We start from the raw sequence: 27,443 nt of genomic DNA, 5'->3' as shown, positions 1-27,443 counted from the left end.
ATCTCCAAAAACATATACACTTGTTATCCGCTATTTAAACTCATTCCAGCTAGCAAGCAAACCTAGATGACATTTTTCTGTTGGTTTACAGCCATGGATACTGCTGAATTATTTTCAATAAGCTATTTCTTAACTGGGGGTTGATACATGTTTTAGAGTCTTGACACTTTTTATTGGAAAACTGCTATTAGATGGTATTTGGATCTTTTCCTAGTTCCACTGCTGTCCCTATATAAAAGCTTCACAGGTAAAGGGCAATAGAAAAGATAAGTATAGCAGGAAATTTTGTGAAAAAGCCGATTAGCTTGTTGTATAGCAGAAGCCATATTTCTCAACACCATTCAGGAAATACATGTATATCCTTGACAATATAGAAACCAGCCTACTTTTTTCACCTGTTTTCTGGTTGGAAAGCTCCTTTTTGGTTCAGAATACCAAAACAAGTGACAAGGAATATTAAAGTAACTGAATGGGTAATTGTAAACAAAGACTGCCTGCTAAATATAAATCTACACAAAGGTCTGTTTTCTCTATAAAATGGATTTTCACAATTGCAATCAAAAAGTGATTGTGGGAGAGTCATATTCCCTTGTGACTCATTTGATTGTTTTAGCCAGGGTTTCTCAACTTAATTTCTAGTAAACTTATGTACATTGAGGGCAAGTGAATCAGGATTCAGTTTCTCAGCAAAACCAATACATTTTAATAAAACTTTCCACAAGATTCTGTAGGGAGCTGAAAACTTCTCTGCAATAAGAGTAACCAAAACCCAATCACAAAACAAAAGAGCAAGCATCTCCAAAATGTTAGACTGGCCTCCTTGTATTGTTTCTAAAAGTTAAAACAATTCTCAACTAATGTTTTTCTACCATTTCAGAGCTAAACTCCAAAACTGACATACCTACTAAGTTTCTTGGGACTTGTATAACATCTTCAGCAAATTCAAGGTAGCTTCTTGCCTTTTTCACTGCATCTTGATCCTAAGAAATAGAAAAAAAAAAAAACATAAAAGGGGTTCAGTGTTTTCCAAGAGCATGTTAGTTTTATTAAATTTTATTATTTGTCTGGAAGCTTACCTCTCCATAAATATGGAATGTGCAGGTGTCTTCATCAAGATCAATAGCAGTCACACCAGGTACTTTTCTGGCTTGTTGAATATTAGCACCATGAGTGCCAATGGCCAGACCCATTAGGTCTTCACGTACCACAAACTGTTCATGAAATCGTGATGCAAGCTGCCTTGAGCTCTAAAGAAAGAATGCATTCCCAGTTAACTTTGATTTTTTAAAAAGTATAGCAGTTTACATTGATTTAGGTAACCAGATACATATATAGGCTACCTCCCTATTTTCCACATCAGTTAATTTCTGAAGTTCAAGGAGAAACTGCCAAACATGTACAATTAAAAAAAACCAGACAAACTGACAGAAGCCTTCACCAAATTTTGAGCTAAGAAGGGTAGGGACAGTAATCCCAAAGGTAAGGGGAAGAAGAAAAATTACAGTTAAGTCTTCTTTTCTCCAAAAATACACATCTCTGCATGTATAATAATCCTAAAATAAATCAAGATACTAGTAGTATTAGAAAATATATATATATATATATATATATATATATATTTATATTTGAAGTTGCCTTATAAATGGTTTGCATCTATCAAATGTGTCACTCAGTGGTAGAAAGTGGAATCTTTTTGCTTAATGTGTCATTTTCGGATGCAGGTAAGAAATCAGATACTGTGTTTTTACAAGATAGTAAAGTTGAAAGATCAGCTACTCTGGTGTTGCAGACCCCCCTTCTCCCCCCCCCAAAAAAACCCAAAACACAGAAAAAGTGCCCCCATGAAAATCTGAGAAAAAAATTGTAATTGCTCAAACAGTCCCCAGCTTCAAAGTTACGACCATGACAAAATGAACTGTATGAATACGTACTGTCCACAAAAAGCAAAAATGAAGAATCAATTTCTATGTAAGACAATGCAAAAATAGATGAGTTTGCAGAAGTGAACAAATGTTTGACAGATGACAAAAGCCCTAGGGATTTTGGTACAGTAATCATTAGGACTGTCAAGCGATTAAAAAAAATTAATCGCACTGTTAATAATAGAATACCATTTATTTAAATATTTTTGGATGTTTTCTACATTTTCAAATATACTGATTTCAATTACAACACAGAATACAAAGTGTACAGTGCTCACTTGATATTTATTTTTGATTACAAGTGTTTGCACTGTAAAAAGACAAAAGAAATAGTATTTTTCCAATTCACCTAATACAAGTATTGTAATGCAATCTCTATCATGAAAGTTGAATTTACAAATATAGAATTATGTACAAAAATACTGCATTCAAAAATAAAGCAATGTAAAATTTTAGAGCTTGCAAGTCCAGTCAGTCCTATTTCTCGTTCAGCCAATCACTTAGACAAACAAGTTTGTTTACATTTGCAGGAGATAATGCTGCCCGCTTCTTGTTTACGTCACCTGAAAGCGAGAACAGGCATTCTCATGGCACTGTTGTAGCAGGCGTCACAAGATATTTACGTGCCAGATGCTCATGCTTCAACCACCATTCCAGGGTACATACGTCCATGTTGATGATGGGTTCTGCTCGAAAACTGTTCGAAGCAGTGCGGACCGATGCATATTCATTTTCATTATCTAAGTCAGATGCCAACAGCAAAAGGCTGATTTTCTTTTTTGGTGGTTCAGGTTCTGTAGTTTCTGCATCGGAGTGTTACTCTTTTAAGACTTCTGAAAGCATGCTCCCTACGTCGTTCCTCTCAGATTTTGGAAGCCACTTCAGATTCTTAAATCTTGGGTTGAGTGCTGTAGTTATCTTTACAAATCTCACATTGGTACCTTCTTTGTGTTTTGTCAAATCTGCAGTGAAAGTGTTCTTAAAATGAACAACATGTGCTCAGTCATCATCCGAGAGTGTTGTAAGATGAAATATATGGCAGAATGCGGGTAAAACAGAGTAGGGGACATACAGTTCTTCCCCACGCAGTTCAGTCACAAATTTAATTAACACATTTTTTTTTTTAAATGAGCGTCATCAGCATGGACGCATATCATCTGGAATGGTGGCCGAAGCATGAAGGGGCATACGAATGTTTAGCATATCTGGCACGTAAATACCTTGCAATGCTGGCTACGAAAGTGCCATGCAAATGCCTGTTCTCACTTTCTGGTGACATTGTAAACAAGAAGAGGGCAGCATTCTCTCCCGTAAATGTAAACAAACTTGTTTGTCTTAGCGATTGGCCGAAGAAGTAGGACTGAGTGGACTTGTAGCCTCTGAAATTTTACACTGTTTTGTTTTTGAGTGCAGTTATGTAACAAAACAAAAAAAAACCCCTACATTTTTAAGTTGCACTTTCAGGACAAAGATTGCTGTGCAGTACTTGTATGAAGTGAATTGAAAAATACTATTTATTCTGTTTATCATTTTTTACAGTGCAAATATTTGTAATCAAAATATACATTCTGATTTCAATTACAACACAGAATACAAGATAAATATGAAAGTGTAGAAAAACATCCAAAATATTTAAATCAATTTCAATTGGTAGTCTCTTGTTTAACAGTGCAATTAAAATTGCGATTAATTTTTTTTAGTTAATCGTGTGAGTTAACTGTGATTAATCGACAGCCCTAGTAATCACCCATAGAACTTCCACAGATAAAGAAAGTCCAGACTCAGAGTAAAGAGCTGAGTGGTGCAATAGAGAATGTGAATAGCTTTATTCTGACAATCATGTACCATTAACAAGATAAAATGTGCACCCTGTCTCAGCAAGGCAGTAATAATGATTCTGTAGGCCAAATTGGGCCTTCAGTTACACCTGTGCAGCGCAAGTGTCTTCAGATTAACTACTGTTACATCTTTGCATGTCCCATTAGTTTTAAATGCAGCTATACAGGCGTAACTATTGGCATAAAATAGTCTGCAGATTTTTATTTATTTATTTTTTTTAACTGGAGATTTTGCACAAAGAAAAACTAAAAATCAACTTTCAGATCTGAAGGCAAGTTTGCAGAACTGGGACTCAGGAAAACACAATTTCTATTGATAGTAAATTGGCTTTTTGATCTCTTACGGTTCACTGAATTAGTCATATTAGCACAGGATGGATCTTTAAGACAAATACATAACAAATGAAACAATTCTTCTTCTTTATACATCACAGTTTATTTTGAGTTACTACCATGTTAATGGAAGTGTACATGATAAGTAGCAATCCACAATACAAAACAAAAATAAATTTCCATGATAAAACTGTTTTAAGTAAGCACTGCCAAGAGATAGGATATTTATACTGGCAAAAAAAAAAAATGCATGGAAGAAGGTACATTCTGGTCACTTTAAATCATTTAAGCCATTTAAAAAAATAAACTGTTGATAGATATCACAGCCAAGTTTCATCCCACTATACTACAACTATAGATTTATCCCACTATTATAGTGGAGTCTCAACTGTTTTCCACCCAGGACCCCAAATCCATTCATGGTTTCTTGTCAGGATTCACTGAAATTCCCCAATCCTTTGAGGTTGCAAAGAGCTTCAGAACTGAAGTAACAGCATGAGCCAATGGCTGGTTTTGAGTGGAAGCTGAAAGATGACAGTGATAGCTGGTGTGTGTAAGGAGGAGGGAGAATTAAGTTTAGGAACGAAGTGTTTCTGCTTCCTACCCATACAGTTATTAGCTCTGGGGAAGTAACACTTCAAGAGGCTGTGTTCTGAAGCACCACTTCCCCAGGACCTCACATTGCATGGGCAGGGGACAGAGAAAAAGAATGGAGCAGTGGGGCTGTAGTTGGCGTCAGGAAAGGTCAGCAGGACAGTGGGAGTTGAGTTGCTCTTTTCCTAACTCATGGCTTGGTGCTAGTGCCTTCAAAATTGTACTACTCTTAGGGCTGGTCTACACTGGGGGGGGGATCGATCTAAGATACGCAACTTCAGCTACGCGAATAGCGTAGCTGAAGTCGAAGTACCCAAGATCGAATTACCTGGGGTCCACACGGCACGGGATCGACGGCCGCGGCTCCCCCGTCGACTGCGCTACCGCCGCTCGCTTTGGTGGAGTTCCGGAGACGACGGTGAGCGCGTTCGGGGATCGATATATCGTGTCTTAACGAGACACGATATATCGATCCCGGACAAATCGATTGCTACCCGCCGATACGGTAGTGAAGATGTACCCTTAGTTTCTCAACCTGTGGGATGTAACCCAACAGGAACATTCGTGTAATTCACTTGTCAGTTGAATCCCGTGAGTTGTGAAGTCCTGCTCTATAATATGTTTCATGAGTTTCTTCTCACTTTAAGCTAAAATGAAAAATTAAAACCTCTGAAAATATAGGCTCCAATATAATAGAACAGAGGTGCCATTTGCCAATATGAAATTTTAAATAGTAATAATGATAATGATAACAAAAGTTCTTGTCAGTTCTCAAAATTCTTTACAAATGTGGGTATGATCTTTGATTTACACTTAGGAAAGTAAGAAAAAGTTCATTTACTTCACAGCGAAATAAGTATTTGCTTGCCCACTCTTTTCCCATGTACAAACACAAGTGAGCTTCCAGACACTCAACACATCCTTAAATCATAATATAGTATGTCATATATTTGTTGTATGATGATTTGTGAACGGTGTATCTACTGACTATAAATACTATACCCTTTGCTCTGCCAACATCATCAGTCTCACCACTTCCTTCATTTTCTTCTCCAATTCATTGTTGTGCTCTTTTATGCCACACTCTAAAGCTCTTCATATTCCAGAGTTCCTGGCTCCCACCCTCAACATTTTAAAACCCCATGTGGAAACCTTTTTTCTATGAGGGCTTCAAACACTAACCCACATCAATGCCATGCTATAGCCACTCCCATCTATATTTAAAAACAAACGTTCTAAATTATCACAAATCTCTGGATTCCCCAGCATAGTGTTCTCAAATCTTGGCATTTTAGGGTCCAATGCTATGAAGCAATTATTCACTCCTACACATACCCCTGCTGACTCCAGTGGGACTGGAGACCAGATTAGACCCTTAAATTGTAATCCCTCTGTCAGGGACTACATCTCTATCTGCACCTGGTACAACACTGAGAATACTGGTGGTACTTAATTATACCACCACCCAGGTAAAAAACTCCTGCCAGTTATAAATGCACAAGTGTTTTCAGTACAGTATTCAGGTTATCTGACGGAGAAACAGATAACATACCTCTAGCTGTTTACTAGCTTCTTCATTCCTCAATATCAGAGATAACTTGGTGCGAAGACTTCGAAAGTGCATATCAATCAGCATATTTGCTCGCTTTGTTGTTACTTCATTGATGGACTACGTTATTGATAAAAAACAAAATAGTTGATAAATCCACTGTTCAAACAAACCCTTACAATAGGTAGTTAGGGAAATAGTACTTACCAAAATGATAAGCTGATAGTTTTCAGAATCATATATTACAGAAAATGCTCCAACTGCCTTTTTGAAGTCTTTATGTGCAGACTCTTTGGCACACCTAAGAATAAAAATGTTACATATTTACAGAATGTTTATTTGATGCATTTGTGGCTCAACCATAAAATGTATCATCTTTGAAACTATCAATGGTAAAATATTTTCTTTGTAGAACACAAGGGTAGTTCTGTAGGAATGCTAAGTTAATATCTGAAAACTATCATTCTGCTGGCATGAGTAGATATGGCAACCAGAGTTAGCATCTTTATAGGAAAGATGTAAATAAAAAGCTAGTTCAAATCTGCTGTGTGAAGAATCTAAACTTAAAGATACTCCTTTCTTCTGTAAAGGATGTAGACAATCTTTGTGGGAGGGGAGGTGGGAAACAAGGGGGAAGGCAAAACTTCCTTCCGAATTCAAATATAGAAAATAGTAAAAGGAGATATTCCAGCTGTCTTTCCAGACGTGCATGTATGTGTAATTTATGAAGATGCTAAGCAAGATTAAAAGATTAGTATTCCTCATATTTTTTGGTCTTCACAAGTGTGGGTATGTGCACACTAAACTTGTTTAAAGGATAATATATTTCTATTAAATGAACATTACCGATAATTGATGGTAGAAATATAATTGATTATTTAAAGAAAAAATTAAGGAACTATTATTAATTCTATCGGTTATAGTAGATTTAAGACTACACACTTTGGATCCAATTCAGTCACATATCAATAAAGTCTTCCAACACAATGACTCATGACAACCATCAGAAAGTGTCATTAGAACCTTGAAATGTACGTCATTTCTTTGGTTTTATGTAAAATATATTTTTCTTCTGCATTTCTGAATGTTAAGTTTTGTCATTTACATTTTAATTACATCTGGCTACACGTCCATATTTCTGTGATAACCACCACATTTAATTTTGAACAATTTATCACTTGGGAAGAGGAGGATAGTTTTCACTAGATTCCTCTCGCCACCTACTGTATTGATATAAGCAAACGCTGAATTCTTCATCAAGTGATTCAGGAGGGTTCTCTTTACAAAATAATCTAAGATAAGTGGTGGTATCTTATATAAATAATGGTTGAATAGTAAGATTTTTTTTCACCCATTTTTCCCATAACCAAGCTTTATAGTCTTAGCTTTGTACGTCAGAAAAATATTTACTAAACTATATTAAATACAGTTATTCTGCATTTGACTGATCAGTTGAATTTTCAATTAAATTTAATAAAACAGAGAGCTTCAAGTAAGGAACTATTTCAGTAGAAGCGCTCAGGTTAAAATGTCAAAGGTTTATGATTCACCAGAAATCTGAGATGAAATTATTTCTATGTAATTCATTGTAGCTCATATGTTGTTCCTGCACATGATAGATTCATCTAACACTGCTTTCAAAAAGTGAAATGATGAGCTTTTTAGAAGAAAAAACATTATCATATCTTTTTAAAAGACTTGTTTAATCTTAAACACTTAAAAACAAAACAAAACGAGCTGTCTTTTTTAAAAAATGTATCTGTTAGGACCGAGGATTTAGGATTCTATATTTTGCTGCCAGAATTGATGATACAACAAATGAAAGCACTGTAAATGCATCCAGTTCTCTACTCAATAAAATGGGTGGCAGCAAGGTGCATAGGAGTTCACTAAGTGGACTACAGAATATTCCACTAAGCTTATAATTTTGAAGTTTGGGGAGTCTTATGCAATAGAATAGCTTCTTTCTATAAGACCCCTTCTCCAGTTCTGTTTTGGGTTATCTTTTAAAGCTATAAAGGGAAGTAAGAGTTTCAACCAAGGTTTCTGAACTACGTTCTCTGGAATTCTCAGGTAATTTCATGTCAGTATTCTAGAAGTCTCACAATTAGTCGTTCTTATTTCAAACCAGTAGATAGTTTCTGCCATTACTGATTACTATTCAATTATTTCATCCATATATTCACCATTAAAATAACCTACCCTTAATATGCAGCATGGCATTTTCCTCAGCCATTAAACATGTATTTATATAGACACTTGTCATATACAGTTGCTTATCAAGTTCAAAAAAGTAAGTATTTTCATGTAGTTTTCAAATAACTTGATAAGATACATTAAATGCTTACCAAATTCATTTTTTTCCCTATTCATATCAGAAAACAGTAGAACAATGAAACAAAAATCAACACAAAATCTGTCTGGTTCTATACTGGTTCAAGACAATGAAAACCCAAAAGAAAAAAAATTCCCTATTTCTGCAGGCTTGCAGTACCACTTCAGACATTAATTCCTGAAATGGGTCCAAACTGTTACATTGTTAATAATGTCTACATTTTCTGCACTTTCATCTGATAATGTAGAAAAATCTCATTTAAACTATTAATGACAATTTTCAATTCCCTCTTCTCTGAGTTCTCATATTCAAGCAAAATTTCAAAATAAATTACATATACAAACAGATTTGTACTTACATTTGCCTTAAATCTTCTGGCACTTCCAGTTTGATCTTGTGAAAAGTATCTTTTGTTGCAGGTTTGTTGGGATTCACAGATCTTAAACGCTCAATTGTGACAATTTCATTGTATGTAGCATCACAGGCTGCATATTCTATTACATAAAACTGATATAAAAAATAATAAAATCATCCAAGCTACATGTTTAATGACAAGAACAAGAATTGTGCTATGACTGCATTGAGTGTAAAGTATTCATTAATTGTGCAAATAAACTCTGCACTTTTTTAGTTTTAGGTAAAATGACACTGCTAATCAAACTTCCTACTAATGGGATAGCCTACATAGTTACTTAAGAATAAATTTAAAGAGAGAAACAAACAACTTCAAATCCGATGTCCAGACAGTTGCAAAAGAAAAGAGAAATACAAGAAAACTGAAGTGTGTATGTATATATATTCCTACCTCACCCTTTATCATTCTCACTTTAGCCAGCCACCAGCAACATGGTTCTTTTTCATTTGCTCTGGAATAAACCTAAACAAAAAAGTATAATGTACAACACTGAAGGATGAGAACTGTTTTATATTAATAAAGAAACTTGTGTAGAATTTGCATAAAGCACATCACAAGTCATGACTGATATTACCACTAAATCTGTCCCTGCTATGCAAGAACTTTTCAAACCAGTAAATTATATAGGAGCCATAAAATGTAAACGAAGTGCCTAGTTCAAACACCACAGCAAATATAAAATTATAGCCTATATGAATCTGCAAAAGTCAGGACAATCCTGAATTACTCAAAAAAGCAAAGGAATTCAGACTTATATGCCAGCTAATATTTCATTTTCATCTATAACTCTTCTAATTACGTGCAGGTACTGTAGGGGTCATGCCAGTGCACAATATTATAGTCAGCATTGACATATTGAACCTTTCTCATAACATCAATAAAGGCAGGTTTATACTAAAAAGTTTTGCCAGCATAGCAATGTCAAATAGGGATGTGATGTTTTTATGTTATCGTTTTTTATACATAGATTCATAGATTCTAGGACTTGAAGGGACCTCGAGAGGTCATCGAGTCCAGTCCCCTGCCCTCATGGCAGGACCAAATACTGTCTAGACCATCCCTGATAGACATTTATCTAACCTACTCTTAAATATCTCCAGAGATGGAGATTCCACAACCTCCCTAGGCAATTTATTCCAGTGTTTAACCACCCTGACAGTTAGGAACTTTTTCCTAATGTCCAACCTAGACCTCCCTTGCTGCAGTTTAAGCCCATTGCTTCTTGTTCTATCCTCAGAGGCTAAGGTGAACAAGTTTTCTCCCTCCTCCTTATGACACCCTTTTAGATACCTGAAAACTGCTATCATGTCCCCTCTCAGTCTTCTCTTTTCCAAACTAAACAAACCCAATTCTTTCAGCCTTCCTTCATAGGTCATGTTCTCAAGACCTTTAATCATTCTTGTTGCTCTTCTCTGGACCCTTTCCAATTTCTCCACATCTTTCTTGAAATGCGGTGCCCAGAACTGGACGCAATACTCCAGCTGAGGCCTAACCAGAGCAGAGTAGAGCGGAAGAATGACTTCTCGTGTCTTGCTTACAACACACCTGTTAATACATCCCAGAATCATGTTTGCTTTTTTTGCAACAGCATCACACTGTTGACTCATATTTAGCTTGTGGTCCACTATAGCCCCTAGATCCCTTTCTGCCGTACTCCTTCCTAGACAGTCTCTTCCCATTCTGTATGTGTGAAACTGATTTTTTCTTCCTAAGTGGAGCACTTTGCATTTGTCTTTGTTAAACTTCATCCTGTTTAACTCAGATCATTTCTCCAATTTGTCCAGATCATTTTGAATTATGATCCTGTCCTCCAAAGCAGTTGCAATCCCTCCCAGTTTGGTATCATCCGCAAACTTAATAAGCGTACTTTCTATGCCAATATCTAAGTCGTTAATGAAGATATTGAACAGAGCCGGTCCCAAAACAGACCCCTGCAGAACCCCACTCGTTATGCCTTTCCAGCAGGATTGGGAACCATTAGTAACAACTCTCTGAGTACGGTTATCCAGCCAGTTATGCAACCACCTTGTAGTAGCCCCATCTAAATTGTATTTGCCTAGTTTATCGATAAGGATAGCATGTGAGACCGTATCAAATGCCTTACTAAAGTCTAGGTATACCACATCCACAGCTTCTCCCTTATCCACAAGACTCGTTATCCTATCGAAGAAAGCTATCAGATTGGTTTGACATGATTTGTTCTTTACAAATCCATGCTGGCTGTTCCCTATCACCTTACCATCTTCCAAGTATTTGCGGATGATTTCCTTAATTACTTGCTCCATTATCTTCCCTGGCACAGAAGTTAAACTAACTGGTCTGTAGTTTCCTGGGTTGTTTTTATTTCCCTTTTTATAGATGGGCACTATATTTGCCCTTTTCCAGTCTTCTGGAATCTCTCCCGTCTCCCATGATTTTCCAAAGATAATAGCTAGAGGCTCAGATACCTCCTCTATTAGCTCCTTGAGTATTCTAGGATGCATTTCATCAGGCCCTGGTGACTTGCAGGCATCTAACTTTTCTAAGTGATTTTTAACTTGTTCTTTTTTTATTTTATCTGCTAAACCTACCCCCTTCCCATTAGCATTCACTATGTTAGGCATTCCTTCAGACTTCTCGGTGAAGACCGAAACAAAGAAGTCATTAAGCATCTCTGCCATTTCCAAGTTTCCTGTTACTGTTTCTCCCTCTTCACTAAGCAGTGGGCCTACCCTGTCTTTGGTCTTCCTCTTGCTTCTAATGTAGTGATAAAAAGTCTTCTTGTTTCCCTTTATTCCCGTAGCTAGTTTGAGCTCATTTTGTGCCTTTGCCTTTCTAATCTTGCCCCTGCATTCCTGTGTTGTTTGCCTATATCATCATAGCTATGTGGCAAAAGCCCTAGTGCAGACATAGTTTTATCAGCAAAGAAGTGGTTTTGCTGGCATAGTTTATTTTGCTCTCTGAACCAGAATAAGCTATATTGCCATATCAGCAAAACTTTTAAATTTAGACAACATTTAAGAAAGGAGTAAGAAGTTTAAACTTGTAAAATAAGGAAGTCGGATGGGTAATATTAGAGTGACCTTAATTTTTGTATATTATGTTTTCTTAATTGTAATTCTGTAAGACTGAAAGAAGAAGTATTAGTATGTTTAATCAGCCAATTGTTAACTCTGGCTTTAAAACACAATTTGGAGTCAGGTACCCAACTTCTACTGATTGTTGCTCTTTGTGCCTTTGAAAATTCCCCCACTCAATAATCCCATGCTATAACCCAACGGTTCTCAAACTGTGGGTTGGGACCCCAAAGTGGGTTGCGATCCCATTTTAATGGAGTCACCGAGGCCAGCATTAGACTTGCAGGGGCCCGGGACTGAAGCCAAAGCCCGAGGCCCACTGCCCAGGACTGAAGCCGAAGCCAGAGTACTCCAGCCTTCCTTCCCTCAACTCGGGGTGGTGGGGCTCGGGCTCCCTCTGCCCTCCCCACATTCTGGGCAGCGGGGCTCCAGCTCCCCCATACACACTTGGGGCAGCAGGGCTTGGGCTCCAGCCCCCACCCACCCATCTGGGGTCATGTAGTAATTTTTGTTGTCAGAAAAAGGTGCAATGGAGTTTGAGAACCGCTGCATAATCTATCACATTACTGCCAACATCCTGTACAAAAAACAAGTTTTAATTTGCATACAATTACATGAATTTGAACAAAATACTGCCCAATTGTGCAAATGGCTCCAATTTCCCAATAAACCCTGAAATGAATAGTTCTGTGCCCCTTCAGCAACAGATCTGCCTATCCCCAGCTGTACGTCAATGATGCAATCCAAGAGCTGGCCCTGGGTCAATTAAATGTGTGCTTCCCAGCCCCACATCAATTAATTCTCACTCTGTCAGTCACACAATTATTTCTGGGGCCCCTGCCCAAAAATCAACTCTGCATTCCCAGTCAATCAACTGGGGAAGTGAGGAAGACAGCTAAATCACAAGCAGATGGGTTTCCCCCAGAGATCAATAGGAAGGTCTGAAAACCCATCAAGTTGGCAGGTCTGTTATCAATGGGCACTGGGGGTGTTTTTTAGTACATATTACAAAGTTGCTTATTTATCTTGAGGTTTTACTTTATATGTATAGGCCCTGTCTATACTACAGCTGAAACAGTTCTGGCTAACATGATTCAAACCCAAGCACATACTAACACACTTTTCTTCATCAATGAAGACATGAGGATCTAATTTACAGCACCGTAAGCCAATTGCTATCATTACCATGGAGGTCAGGGAAATAACTATAGCATACAAATCCCTCAAGTGTCACGGATGTGGTTTACAACTGTCAAAAGAAGCTCTTAAGTAGACTCAACATTATCTTCTATAACGTTTGATATCAATCAGATGGCATAGTGTTGTACTTATTCCCAGTTACTTAGCTGATATTCTAAAAAGGTACTGTTTAAAACATAATTCATACCTCTACTTCATCACTTTCATTTATATCTTTATTATAGCCTGCAGGTGGTGGAAACCTCACATCATGGAATGGAATTTGTCTCTCTGGCTGCCAGCTGAAAACAAAAATACAGTGATAGACTGGCCCATGTACTTTCACTTTCTTTTTAAAAGGATGACCACAAGTGTTTTCTACCTGTAAAGTTCTCATCTTTACTTTCCATACATTTTCACACAAAAACGTCATGAAATTTAAATTAACAGAATCTACTATAGAAATGTTGCAGAAAAAGTTTTTAAAATGTAGTTAAGCATCTTAAAACTAATAGAAGTATTAAAACTGTATCAGGGACCTTCTTGAAGTCTGGAGGCAACAGAAAAATCTTTTGGTTTCCTTACCACAAAATAATTCCTCCCAAAAATCAGTATTTTGCTTACAATACTGTCAAACACCTAGAAGTTCTATTTTTATACTAAACAAATTCCAAATTCTTCTATTTTTGAATTTAAAAAATAACCCAAATTTTACTGAGTAGAACATATCAATAACACTGACCATTTAAAGGTGTGCAGTAAAGTATTGAAGATTTCATCAACTTAAGAAATATGTGCTGTATGCATGTTATAACCAGGCTAACAAGGATATTCAAGCACAATAGCTTAAAGAAAAAGACAGCTTGGAAATCTAGCTAATTTTTTAAAAAAAGTTAAGTTTCAGATTTTATAACTTATTTTAGTTTAACAATCACATTTTTCTTTATCTTTAAATAATGTGTTTTTCACTTCCCTGTTGCCATTTGAAAGAACCAAACAAATTAATAGGGGAAGTTCAATGACTTTATAGGAGAAACAGTAAAATTGACTATACACAGAGTATTGAACAAAGTAAAAACAGAAGAAGAATTCTCTCTAATTTCAGTTAACAGTGATAGTATGAAGAACGAGGAGTATGTAAATTCTTTTTTCAGACATAAGTATAACAAGTTAAAAGCATCCCTTCAAAATGCTCTCTTTCCTCGGATCTTATAACACCCATACTTTTAACAGACGCTAGCAAGGAATGTCCCAGCATACACTTAGTGATGTCACCTCAACCACAAATATATGATGGAGAAGGTTTATAGAGGTGTGCATGGTTTTCCTCCATTAAAAAACCAACAGATATATAAATACAGAATATTACAAATATTTTCTCTTTTATATGCCTCTAAGGGCATGTATTCTTTAAAAAATGGAAAGGGGTGGCTAGCACATGGATTTCTTGCAAGGAGGCTGCCATAGGCCTCAGTGTTGATGCTGCTACATTTTAAAATCAACTCAGAATAACTTCTGTAATAATTTGGTGAGTCTAACATCTCCATTAACAAGAGATACTGGTTGAACTCATGGAACTGCTTTTGAGCCATCCAAACATAATACATAATATTAGTAATGCAGCAATGTTTACCTTTGCCTTTAACAAAACAAACTTATTTTATTACATCTTTCCTAGGTAAAATTTTAAAATAAAATACTATTGTTTTTATTGTGAAGAGCAATAGCATAAGCGTTCAGATTTTAAATGTTTTACATTTTTTTTACCCATACCGAAAAAAGCACTATTTATGTATTACTAAGTTAGACACATTAAATAAACACAGTATTAGATTTAAACATTGTGAAAAACATCAACAGTACACTTACTTGTTTTCAAATGCAACTGTTATTGAATCTTCATGTACATCCTTTACAAATGCCTGTATGAAAAAAATAGTAGAATTATGGATAGCGCCTATATTTTAAAAATATTACTATCTTAAAGCTTCTTTTTTCCACTGACACCACTGAAACATAAAAAATTAAGTCTGTTTTAAAATCAGCTGCTCTAATTTTGCAGTATTTTCCTAGAAGATGGCAATATAGAGACAAAGTTGCTGACATCTTTGTACTCCCCTGGTTTATGGGCACCAACCAGTACATTGATATGCTTATGCAGTACTCAAATCATACATGCACTATTTTCTTTTCACATCTTAAAAGGAACAGTGTGATACAAACAGAATGTATGAATGTTAAATGCATTATGTTATGTTGTGTTAATAAGGTTTGCCTAAAATTCTACATTTCCTGTAGTTCTGACTGTAGAACTGTGGCGTAAATCAAAAATCCCAACAAATTTTTATTCCCCACCCCCATATCCCAGTACTCACCTCTCAGCTCCCTCCCCACAGATTCATAGATTCTAGGACTGGAAGGGACCTCAAGAGGTCATCGAGTCCAGTCCCCTGCCCTCATGGCAGGACCAAATACTGTCTAGACCATCCCTGATAGACATTTATCTAACCTACTCTTAAATATCTCCAGAGATGGAGATTCCACAACCTCCCTAGGCAATTTATTCCAGTGTTTAACCACCCTGACAGTTAGGAACTTTTTCCTAATGTCCAACCTAGACCTCCCTTGCTGCAGTTTAAGCCCATTGCTTCTTGTTCTATCCTCAGAGGCTAAGGTGAACAAGTTTTCTCCCTCCTCCTTATGACACCCTTTTAGATACCTGAAAACTGCTATCATGTCCCTTCTCAGTCTTCTCTTTTCCAAACTAAACAAACCCAATTCTTTCAGCCTTCCTTCATAGGTCATGTTCTCAAGACCTTTAATCATTCTTGTTGCTCTTCTCTGGACCCTTTCCAATTTCTCCACATCTTTCTTGAAATGCGGTGCCCAGAACTGGACACAATTCTCCAGCTGAGGCCTAACCAGAGCAGAGTAGAGCGGAAGAATGACTTCTCGTGTCTTGCTCACAACACACCTGTTAATACATCCCAGAATCATGTTTGCTTTTTTTGCAACAGCATCACACTGTTGACTCATATTTAGCTTGTGGTCCACTATAACCCCTAGATCCCTTTCTGCCGTACTCCTTCCTAGACAGTCTCTTCCCATTCTGTATGTGTGAAACTGATTTTTTCTTCCTAAGTGGAGCACTTTGCATTTGTCTTTGTTAAACTTCATCCTGTTTAACTCAGACCATTTCTCCAATTTGTCCAGATCATTTTGAATTATGACCCTGTCCTCCAAAGCAGTTGCAATCCCTCCCAGTTTGGTATCATCCGCAAACTTAATAAGCGTACTTTCTATGCCAATATCTAAGTCGTTAATGAAGATATTGAACAGAGCCGGTCCCAAAACAGACCCCTGCGGAACCCCACTCGTTATGCCTTTCCAGCAGGATTGGGAACCATTAACAAGAACTCTCTGAGTACGGTTATCCAGCCAGTTATGCACCCACTTTATAGTAGCCCCATCTAAATTGTATTTGCCTAGTTTGTCGATAAGAATATCATGCGAGACCGTATCAAATGCCTTACTAAAGTCTAGGTATACCACATCCACAGCTTCTCCCTTATCCACAAGACTCGTTATCCTATCGAAGAAAGCTATCAGATTGGTTTGACATGATTTGTTCTTTACAAATCCATGCTGGCTGTTCCCTATCACCTTACCACCTTCCAAGTGTTTGCAGATTATTTCCTTAATTACTTGCTCCATTATCTTCCCTGGCACAGAAGTTAAACTAACTGGTCTGTAGTTTCCTGGGTTGTTTTTATTTCCCTTTTTATAGATGGGCACTATATTTGCCCTTTTCCAGTCTTCTGGAATCTCTCCCGTCTCCCATGATTTTCCAAAGATAATAGCTAGAGGCTCAGATACCTCCTCTATTAGCTCCTTGAGTATTCTAGGATGCATTTCATCAGGCCCTGGTGACTTGCAGGCATCTAACTTTTCTAAGTGATTTTTAACTTGTTCTTTTTTTATTTTATTTTATCTGCTAAACCTACCCCCTTCCCATTAGCATTCACTATGTTAGGCATTCCCCGAAACAAAGAAGTCATTAAGCATCTCTGCCATTTCCAAGTTTCCTGTTACTGTTTCTCCCTCTTCACTAAGCAGTGGGCCTACCCTGTCTTTGGTCTTCCTCTTGCTTCTAATGTATTGATAAAAAGTTTTCTTGTTCCCCATCTCCCTTTTCACCCCAAAACAAGTTCCAGTAACACCAACAAGACCCAGTTATACCCAATTCACCCAAGCTTTAGCCAGATTCCCTTCAATACTATTGCCTGGCGCTCAGCAACTGCCTTTCAAATTAATTCGAGTGGGACACACTATATCCTTCCCTCCATTTCCTCCCAAGGTGGTGGCCCTGTACATTTTTCATCCTTAAGCTTCTCCTTTGGGATAAGAAGGAAAAGACTTTAGTGGGCCTACTGAACTGTGACTCAGGAAACCTGGATTCTATTCCCATCTCCACCACCAGCCTGCTGGGTGACCATGGGAAAGTATCTCTGCCTTCCCGTGCCCCCATCTGTAAAATTATGATATTGATACTCCTCACTTTTGTAAAGCACTTTAAAGATGTACCGATGAAAAGTGTTATATAAAAAGTTAGATAGTATTATTCAGAGCCTCCAGATAATCGTGGTTATGTGGAAGGGAGGGGGTAGAAATTTTGAAATTTCTTCCACTAACTAAATGCCTACAAAAGAACTTTTGCAAGTGTCTAAAATAGAAATAAATAAATGTAACTGTGTTGAAAAACTATGATAATTGATGGGTTTTCTGCTTGCACATGTCCATATAAGAAGTTGATTCATGTGTGTATTCAGGAGCGTAGATGGGGAAAAGGGACACGAATGAAAGGACTATGCTAGTTTGTTCTACTAACAGTGATGGTATTTTTAGCACATCCGTAAAATGAAAATAAACTAGACCATTGACAGCGTTAACGATTATTTACACCAAATATGTGGAATATTTAACCTTCCCCCAATTTTAAGACTTCTAGTGAAATGAGGGGACACTTTTATAATTCAGATTCCACAGTAACTTCACTTTTCTTCCAATATTTGTCTTTTAGAAAATACTCCCAAGTATTTTCTTATGAACAGAAGCACTTAAGTATCAAACAAGATCATCAAGAGCGACTACTGCTAAAATGAAGAGCCATGGGTGTACATGAGTACAACCGTGGTTCTAGCAGGAACAATACTGACTCAATAACCTGCAATGAACTAATAATCTCTTTTGAGCTGAGGTTAATGCAAAGTGAAAAAGAGCCCCATCACAGCATGCCCACCCTTTAAAGCACTCAAGGAACATTAAAGGAAGCATTAAAGTTATTTATATCGAAGTACCTTCAGAAAGGACTCAAATTGGTTATAAAATTGGGCCATATCACTTACAAAGCCTCTCTTTCTATACATACCAAAATTATGGTTAATATTTTTCTCTGGCATGACAGAAAACAAATCTAACATCAGAGCTCAGCGTCTCACACATGTTGAGATAGGTACAGAAATAGTATTTATTTAAAACAACAGAACTTTAGGTTCACATACACCCATGCAGGTATTGCAAATTTTGCATACATCTCATATCCCTCTTTCCTCTGTCTTGGCTTATGATAAGCTCAGGACCACAGCAATTAAGGATATGCACTTGACAAATATTAGGATAGACTTGCCCCATTCTGAAACAATGAACACATTTTCAAATGTTTGACATGTGCAGGTCTGAACCAGCTATTGATATAGACATGGATGCCTTGACATCTGAAGCATACTGCAATTACTACCAAACATTTTGTATAAACTTATAATTCTGCAGAAAGACAAAAGAGCAGGTCTATGTACTATTAGTAACAGTCACCTATGCAAAAGCAAAGATAATCTTATCAAAATTATCTGATTACATCATGAAAATATACATCGTAAATCAAGAGCCGCAAACTAGTCTTGAGGGGAAAAGTAAGAATGACAGATGCTAGTGTCAGCAGGGAGAACTTGAACTTCTAAATTAATCTTTTTGGTTTTCTTTGAACCATAATAGGATGAATGCTATGTGTCTTTTTTAGTATGAAGAAACACTCTGAGTAGAAGTCTTTCCCTTTACAGGGCTAAGCACTTCACCATCTTTAAGGACTCCTGAAGCTGTTCTAAGCACTGAACATGGTCCGTGAAAAATACAGGAAATGGCATGGAGTGAACTGGGATAGGGTTGGGTGGGTAGCAGAAACAGTAATTGGCTCTTCTATCCACACTCAATAATTGCCAGAACAATGTGTTAATTCCACCACATCCCATAAAGAAACGGCCCAAATGGCCCTAGAAAGGGAATTACAGAAAGAAGGGTAGTCAAATTGAAGACAAGCTCCGTGTTCTTAAAACAATCCACCAAATGTTTTGCTTGGAAAAAGTGAAGGTCACATGAGCAACTGATTAGGACAATAACCAACAGATATATAAATACAGAATATTACAAATATTTTCTCTTTTATATGCCTCTAAGGACAATAACCTTTGGAGGGATGTTTTTCCCTTTCTTCTCATAGCCTTTAGTCTGAAGTCCCAGTAGATTGAATGGTAACCCCCTGCCATAGTTACTGTCTGTGGTAGCAGAAAGAGGAGGTTGTTGAACCTTTCTAGCTTGGCTGAAGATGACTCAGAGATTGTGCAGAGGATTTAGCGTCAATTATTTTCTATGAGTCTCATCTGTTTTCTTACCATACAAATTTTCCACAGAAAGGAAATCTTCAATGTGGCTTGAGCCTCCACTAAGAGACATGAATGCTTAAGCCAGGAACACTGATGAAGAGCAATACCCAGATGCAACTGCTCTTGCTGTGATGTCCAATGAAGCATGAAGAGTATGTGTGGATGCCACATCTCTCTAATGTCTATCACTGTCTTCCCCTGTTCCTCTATCAGATGGTCCAGAGGAAAAAGCACCTAGTCCCAAAGCTGATATAAAGTTAAATGTCGAGTGTATCTGCACAACAGCAAGCACTGTTGAGAATTATATGAATTGGTATGAATCAATTCAGTTCATACTTAGTTTAAAAGAGTTAGTCATGGGAATAAATTCAATTAAAAATTAGGTTTTGCCACAGCATAAACAAGCAGCTCCAGCTAAGTTATGATAGTCTGGATTTTTTTTTTTTAATTTTCAGTATTATAGAACTTATAAAGAGAAAAATGCTTGACAAAATATTTTAGCTGGGACCACAAAACCTCTGCCCAAGCACAGAATGGCAGGGTTTCTTAAAATGCATGTCAGCTTAAACACAGCAGTATGATATACAGGGTACATGTACTGATGTACTAATATATTTAAAAAATGTATAGTTTAAGTCCAGTTCCAAATTTCAGTGGCAGTGGGGCCATGGAGGATAGTAACTGATGCATTCTAGTACAAGGAACTAATAAAATCCATTCCCATTGAAAATAGAGTAGGTAGGCTTTGCGAGAACAGTGTAGAGAGAGTTTCCACACTGTTCACAGATCAATAAGTTGCAGGGATGGATTGGGAAAACTGGAATATAAAGATGCAGAGATATGTATATCTCAGGCTCATAGGTGTATGGGTAAGGAGGGATGGAAGACTAGCCTGAGCAAACATGCATGACAGATAGTAGAGTGTGAAACATACTAAAGGTAGAGGGAGACTAAGATGAGGGAAAACAGGGAGAAGATAAAATGTTGGAGCAGATATAACATCAAGAGGAATGATGTTTAGAAAGAAGTTAGGGGAGGGAGGAACAGAGCATGAGAAAAACATTTAGATCATTATTAGTGGCTGTATCAATTTTTTTTTTCAGAAATTCATGAGCAGAAAGGTTTGCCCTTACTGCCATAGAGCACAAAAACAGAAAGCGCATAATAAATAACTGAAGTCGTTCACTCTCCCCTACATGAAAAACTTAATGTGGTGCACTTTCATCATGGCAACTGAATAACATTAAATCCCTGTGCTTCACACTAGTAACATAAATAAAATAAATAAATAAAACCTGTCCCTGCAACATATTGTGATGTTACGAGGTCTCAAATATGTCAACATTCCCAAACTCTGCAAAATAAAGCTTTACTTTCAGTGATCCAAATAGTATGGCCTACATTTCATTATTAGTCATTTTACAAATGTAAATGTTATGCTACTGTAAACACCAATATATTTATTATTTCAGTGCCCAAGAGTAGGCACGTCACATGAACAATTAAAGATATGGTACCTGTCCCAAGGAGTTTAAAGTGTAAAATCAGATGTAATAACTGGAGATCAGAAGAGGGTAAGGGGGTCCAAGAGAAAGAGCAGAGCAGAGATATAGTAAGAAAAATGGTCAGTTACTCAGTATGGCATACGGACATATTGACCATACTATTACATTAAGTGTTAGGGGGGTTAAATTTATCATTTAACCCGCTGTTCATGGATGGCTGAAGTACTTTTTTTCTTCAAAGGAATCAGAAAGAGCAAAGTGAGCCAATTTGGCTAACAAGCCTGGGAAAGGCATTCCACATAGAGTAGCAGAATGGCAAAAAGTCACAAAGGAGCAGCAGGGGAAGGAAACAAAGGGAATGTCCAGGCTGGCACCATTAGAAGGATGGAGGGGATGGGAATTGACATAAACGGAGACAAGGTTGGAGATATCTGTTGGGGATGAATTATGTAACCTTGAAAAAAGGGACAAGGAACTACAATGGGGAGCAGGGGGGAATTCTGCAGGATGTGACGGGATTAAAACAACAAATGACAAAGATGATTTTAACATCAGCAGTTTGGATGGAGACAAGTTAAATATCCAGAAATCCAAAATAAAAACTGTAGTCATTGAGACAATGGACAAGCAATTGAACCATTGGGAAATAAAAAAAAGGGGCAGATTTTAATAATGTTATGGAAGAAGAAATGGCAAGATTTGGCCACAGACAGGAAGTGGATGGAGAGGTCAAAAATGGATCTACATTACAGACTGACAGGATGCTAATAGTATATCAACAGCAAGAGATAATGGAAGAAGTGGAGTGTCTTTCAGGGAATATACTGACTGCTTTTCAACCCCACTGGCACAGGATTGATCCCATTAAACAGCTGCATACAACATTTTCTTATCTAATTACAATAATTGAATATGCTCACAGTATATCCTAAGTGGTTTTTTAAGTGACCTCTTTGGTCCTTGCAACAGAAGTCCCAAAGACACACCTACTTTAGGAGAAAAAGTTAGCCAGTTTTAATCAACATATTATGTTGGCATCAATTTTACATCTGAGACTAATATTATGGGAGATGGGATTAAGCGATAATAGTTTTATAATGCATTTAAAGATTATGAACACAGTAAAAGACCTAACACTGGTAATTTTCAGTAAAACTAAATAAAACTGAAACAAGTACACTACTGAATGTCTTACTTTGTATACTGTATTGTGCCTTCTACTGCATTTGTATTCATTACAGAAAAATACTTATGGATAGGCATCATGGTTTTCAAGACTGAACATAGAGCTGGAAGCCAAGAACTCCTTAGTTTTAAATCATATTTCTATCAATAGCTCAGGGAGCAGCCTTCAACAAGTCACTTACCCTATCTACAAAATTAGAACAATAAAAATTATCTACCTACTTTGTGGAGGTGTTAGAGGGCATTAATATTTGTACGATTCTTTGAAAATATAAAGTACTAAGATATTATACTAAAATCAGTTCTCTAATATACTGTAGAAAAATTAGCTATAGTTATATTATCAGCATCCTTCATATTTTCTGTATGTAACTGAAATGAACACAATTTTCTAAAACTGTCACTGTCCTCAAGTGCAATTTTTACTTCTTAAAGTACGTTGACAGGGAATAAATGTTTAGAGGGAAGGACATTAAAACATCACCAATTATTTTGTATATGAGGCTGCAGAACAAGTGGGTTAACCCCGATTAATTTGTTCCCTAGTATAAATTTTCCATTAGATAACACCCTACACTGAAACACATATCATTCAAAAACTGTAAGTGTACTTAAGTATTCCTCTCAAAATAAAACAACACTGTACAGCACACACATATCAGTGATGTCCGTGTGATGAAATGCATTTATCTTGCATCTTTGACTATTTTACCTGCACTATGCCCCTTAATGCCATATCAGCCAGCACTTAACATTTTTAACCTTCCAAAGAGATTCAGGTCCAAGCCACAAAAGTCAGGCTGATTTCAAATATGCCTAAAGTTCATAGATTTTCAAAATCTGAGGTTTTGGGTCAGGCTCTTCTCCAGCTACAAACCTCTGACCAGCTTTAAAACAGCCACTGAATAAGAAATATACACACAACGTAGTGTAAAAAACGCTTTCTATCCTCAAACATGGAACATCCACCCACAATTGAACGGGTCTGAGTGACAATATTAGATCTGGGACCAGCACCTGTTCTAAGTTCAACATCTCATGTCAACAAGGATCTCTAGAAATAAGCATCCTACATTTCAGATGTGCTGGGCACTCTCAGCTCCCATTGCAATGTGAATAAGAGTTCAGAGTGCTCATCACTTCTGAAAAACCAGGCCAGAGAGCTTTACCCATTTGAAAGCTAGAAATCCTACCTTTTAAATGTGATTTGGTACTCGCTTCTAGCTATGACAGGCTATGAGGTATCTGCCGTTAAGTTTGTGACAGTAAAATTTATAAAACCTATTTTAGATCATTAAACAGTGTGTATACTGAAGTAAATATTAGATGCCAAACAGACCAAGGCCCCACTGTAATAGACACAGCACAAACAAAAGTTTCCCCAATTTTAAGTTACCTTTTTCCCCTCCACTAATACAACTGGTATTAAAAACAACCTTGGCTTCTGGTAAAGGGATAAAAAATATCCAACATTTTTAAAAGTTCTCCAGAATATTACTAAAACATTTTATTTTAATATATATGGCATAAAAGTAGTATTACTAATAGTTGGTATTACTGATATGATGGTACTACTGACCTTCATTTGGGATGACCTAAATAATTCTTTGTAAGCTTTGCCACCATAAATAACATGGCCATTCCCTAACTCATGCCAGTAAGTGTCTTTATCCTTTGTCTTGTACTCCATACATATTAGCATGTATCCTGATTTAATGTATTTACAGTATTTTTGCTAAGGGTTTTCCAATCAGAGTGAATTAAGGTGGCTTCATATACTAATTGTAGGATGATCACTAGATATTAACATACCATAAAATGAAATGAGATGATGAACAGTTTTACAATATTATAACTCTAGAGGGATCCATCAAGATGCTGTTTGAAGAAATTTCTTATTTTCCCATTGGGATAGTCTTGTGTTTAAGCTGTTCTGTTCCTGGCCCCCATCACAAACTTAATATGATGTTAGACAAGCCATTTCATTCAGTGCCTCAGTTTCCCCATCTGTAATATAGGGATAATACTGACATCTGACAGGGCAGCATGAAAAATTAATTAATAACTGCAAGGGGCTCAGATATTATGGTAATATAAAGATGATATAACTAGATTGGATAAACTATGACTTTTCTGTTAAATACTAATCCTTAAACATTTGGGAATAACTTTTTATTTAAGAACTGGTTTCTACATTTATAATATATGTATTGTTTCCTCTAAGTAACCTTTGGGTCAGAGTTGATCATTTTGCTTGCAATTTTAAACCTTTCTTATTTACCCTTCCTATTTGCTAAAAAGAGTTTATATGAATTCTAAAATATAAGAAAAATATAATTTTCTGTTAAGAGAAATGTTTGTAAAATAATCTGGATGTACTAAATGATGTTCACATTTAGTAAACAAATTCTGAATTTATGGAACAGAGTAACTCATGAACCAACGAAACCTTCCATTCATCATACACCTAACTTGTTCTGGGACCAGAAATGTTGGTAATAAAATATATATATATATTTATATCAGGTGATCAAGTAACCCAGCACATTTTATTTTATTTGTCTAGTGTAAAAAAAATAAAAAATTGAAGGGATCATGAAATTTACAATATTTCTCAAACTGAGAACTTTCTGCACTGATCTCATTCAAATAAAGTACATGAAATTGGCTTTATATCTTCTCAGTAATCTTGTCACAGTAGTATATACTTTTAATCAGTTACTAACCAGAGAGAATATATGTTTTAAATGACCTCATTCTACAAAGCCTGCCTACTGTATATAATGTATTTAATTACTGGTGCACAACTAGATACAAAACTACAGTCATTTAAAAACCCTACATCTTTAATTCCTAAAATCCATACTTCATATTTTCAGTTCTCTTTTGAACAATCATCAACCCCATAAAGAAAAGAAAAAAGCGACTTTTGTGAGTGCTCAATATTTTATTTTCTGGTACCTATATACAGATCTGGGATTTCAATTGGAACACTACAAACCCAACAGATGCTCTATTTAGCACTCATATTCTCTTCTTACTATGAAAACACATGAGATGGCACCAAATATTAAAACATCCCCCTCCAGATATTTTAAGGAAAAAAACAAAGATTTTAAACAGAATGAACTTTTAAAAACCTGTATATATTGGTGTCATTTTAGACCACTAGAACTCAATATTATCTAGGTCCCTGAGCTTCCTTCCTACCTCTTTCATGCTATAATATGGGATGAACTATTCAGTTCTATCCATCTCCAGTTTATTAACAAACACAGGACACTGCTGAATACTAGGCCCAATTCTTAAAGGCACTAAGAACATTCAACACCCATTTGAATGGAGTGCTCAGCACCTTGCAGGAACAGACCAGACCCATTATGGTTAACTGTATTTTGACAAAGGCCTGAATCCACTATAGCTGACTCTAATGGGAGTAGGCCCTAACCCAGTGTTTTACTAATGGTTTGGGTTTTTTAAAAAATCTTCTGGATCACAGACCATTACAACCCAAACGATGACCTATTGTATACTGACCAATGCTCATTTCATGTAACAACAGGGGCAATACTAGCTGCTATAACAATAAACAGGAATAACTGGCAGTGTGTGTTCTCCACGCTCAGTGAAGGCTCTCCCAACCACCCAATACACACACGCCACCACGTATACATCAAATAGGCTAAACCACGTTTTCAATGGGAGACGTATTGGTCAGTAACGTTTCCAGGAACTCGGGGCAGGCCTGAAGGCCAAGGGATGCTCCAACCCACGTCGGTGCGGGCATCCCTGGCCGCGGCATTAACAGCACCACTGGGGGGAGGGGGGGGGGGGGGCGTTTCATCCCGAATGCCTAGTTAACGAGCTTCCGGGGGCCCGCCCGGCAGGGGCTCGCCGGGGTGCAACGCAAGGCCCCTCGCGCTGAGGCTCTACTCGGCCGCTGATCCCCACAGCGCTAGGAGGGAAGAAGCCCCAGCCGTGCCCTCTTCATCTTCCCCGCACACCGGGAGCGGCGAGCCCAGGCCTCCCTGCCCCCACAGGGCGAAGGGCTCATAGGCCCGAAGCCTCCCGGCCCCTGAGCTCCCTCTGTCCAAGGCGGCTTCCCTCATTCGTCGCCCGCCCCCTCCCCTCAGGTCCGGGGCGGGAGGAACCGGCTCTCCCAGGCCGCCGTCTAGCCCAGGCCTCTCTCCTTTCCTCATAGGCGGGAGGAGCCGCCGCCGCCGCCTCCTGCCCAAGGCCCCCCCCCCGCGCTCCCTCCCCGGAGGCCCGGCCCGGGCGCGTGGTACCTTGTAGAAGGCCCCATTGGAGCCCCGCACCTCCACCACCAGCTCCTCCATGTTGTGCCGCGGCGGCTCGGTGCGGGATGCCCAGGCCCGGCACCGCCTCTCTCTCTCGGGGGGAGGGGGGAGTGGAGCCTCGGTTCGCTCCGTAACCGGACGGGTGGGGGCGGGGGCTCGTCGGCTCCGTTCCTCGCCCGCGGCTGCCCGGAAATGAAAGCGAAACGGTCGCCACCCGGCGGCGCGCGGGGAAGAGGGGAGAGGGGCGCCCGCTTAGAATGTAAACATTAAACCCACATCACGTGACGGGCTCCGACGGGGGGGAGGGGCGGGGAATTAACTCGCGCGAGCACACCCCGCTCGCGGCCACCTAACGGCCAGCCGGCCGCACCCCGCCCTCACACACACAGCCGCGCTAGCGGCGGCACGCAACCTAACCTCATGGCGCTACGGCGTCCCGCCCGCGCTCTGAGCGACTGCATCGCCACCCAATGGTGGCACGCCATCGACGTGTGCGGCGGCCAATGGGAACGCCCGCT

The 27,443-nt window shown here is 38.1% G+C and overlaps 1 protein-coding gene across 1 annotated transcript in view; it reads right to left on the bottom strand.

Annotated features, from left to right (window-relative positions):
• Window positions 1–26,977, bottom strand: part of FMR1 (fragile X messenger ribonucleoprotein 1) — a 56,036-nt gene extending 29,059 nt beyond the window's left edge. Inside the window, exons 1-9 of the mRNA XM_065410415.1 lie at window positions 26,914–26,977; window positions 15,091–15,143; window positions 13,430–13,523; window positions 9,377–9,448; window positions 8,930–9,078; window positions 6,444–6,537; window positions 6,240–6,356; window positions 1,077–1,247; window positions 902–980 (exon numbers count right to left, since the gene is read on the bottom strand). Coding sequence (XP_065266487.1) covers window positions 902–980; window positions 1,077–1,247; window positions 6,240–6,356; window positions 6,444–6,537; window positions 8,930–9,078; window positions 9,377–9,448; window positions 13,430–13,523; window positions 15,091–15,143; window positions 26,914–26,964 — 880 coding nt within the window. The 5' untranslated portion in view covers window positions 26,965–26,977. The remainder of the gene's footprint in view (window positions 1–901; window positions 981–1,076; window positions 1,248–6,239; window positions 6,357–6,443; window positions 6,538–8,929; window positions 9,079–9,376; window positions 9,449–13,429; window positions 13,524–15,090; window positions 15,144–26,913) is intronic.
• Between the last annotated feature and the right edge of the window lie 466 nt (window positions 26,978–27,443).

Source organism: Emys orbicularis, chromosome 9 (assembly GCF_028017835.1).
Source record: "Emys orbicularis isolate rEmyOrb1 chromosome 9, rEmyOrb1.hap1, whole genome shotgun sequence".
NCBI classification, from domain to species: Eukaryota; Metazoa; Chordata; order Testudines; family Emydidae; genus Emys; species Emys orbicularis.
Note: the sequence above shows the minus strand (reverse complement) of the source record. Positions and strands in the feature narration are given on the sequence as shown.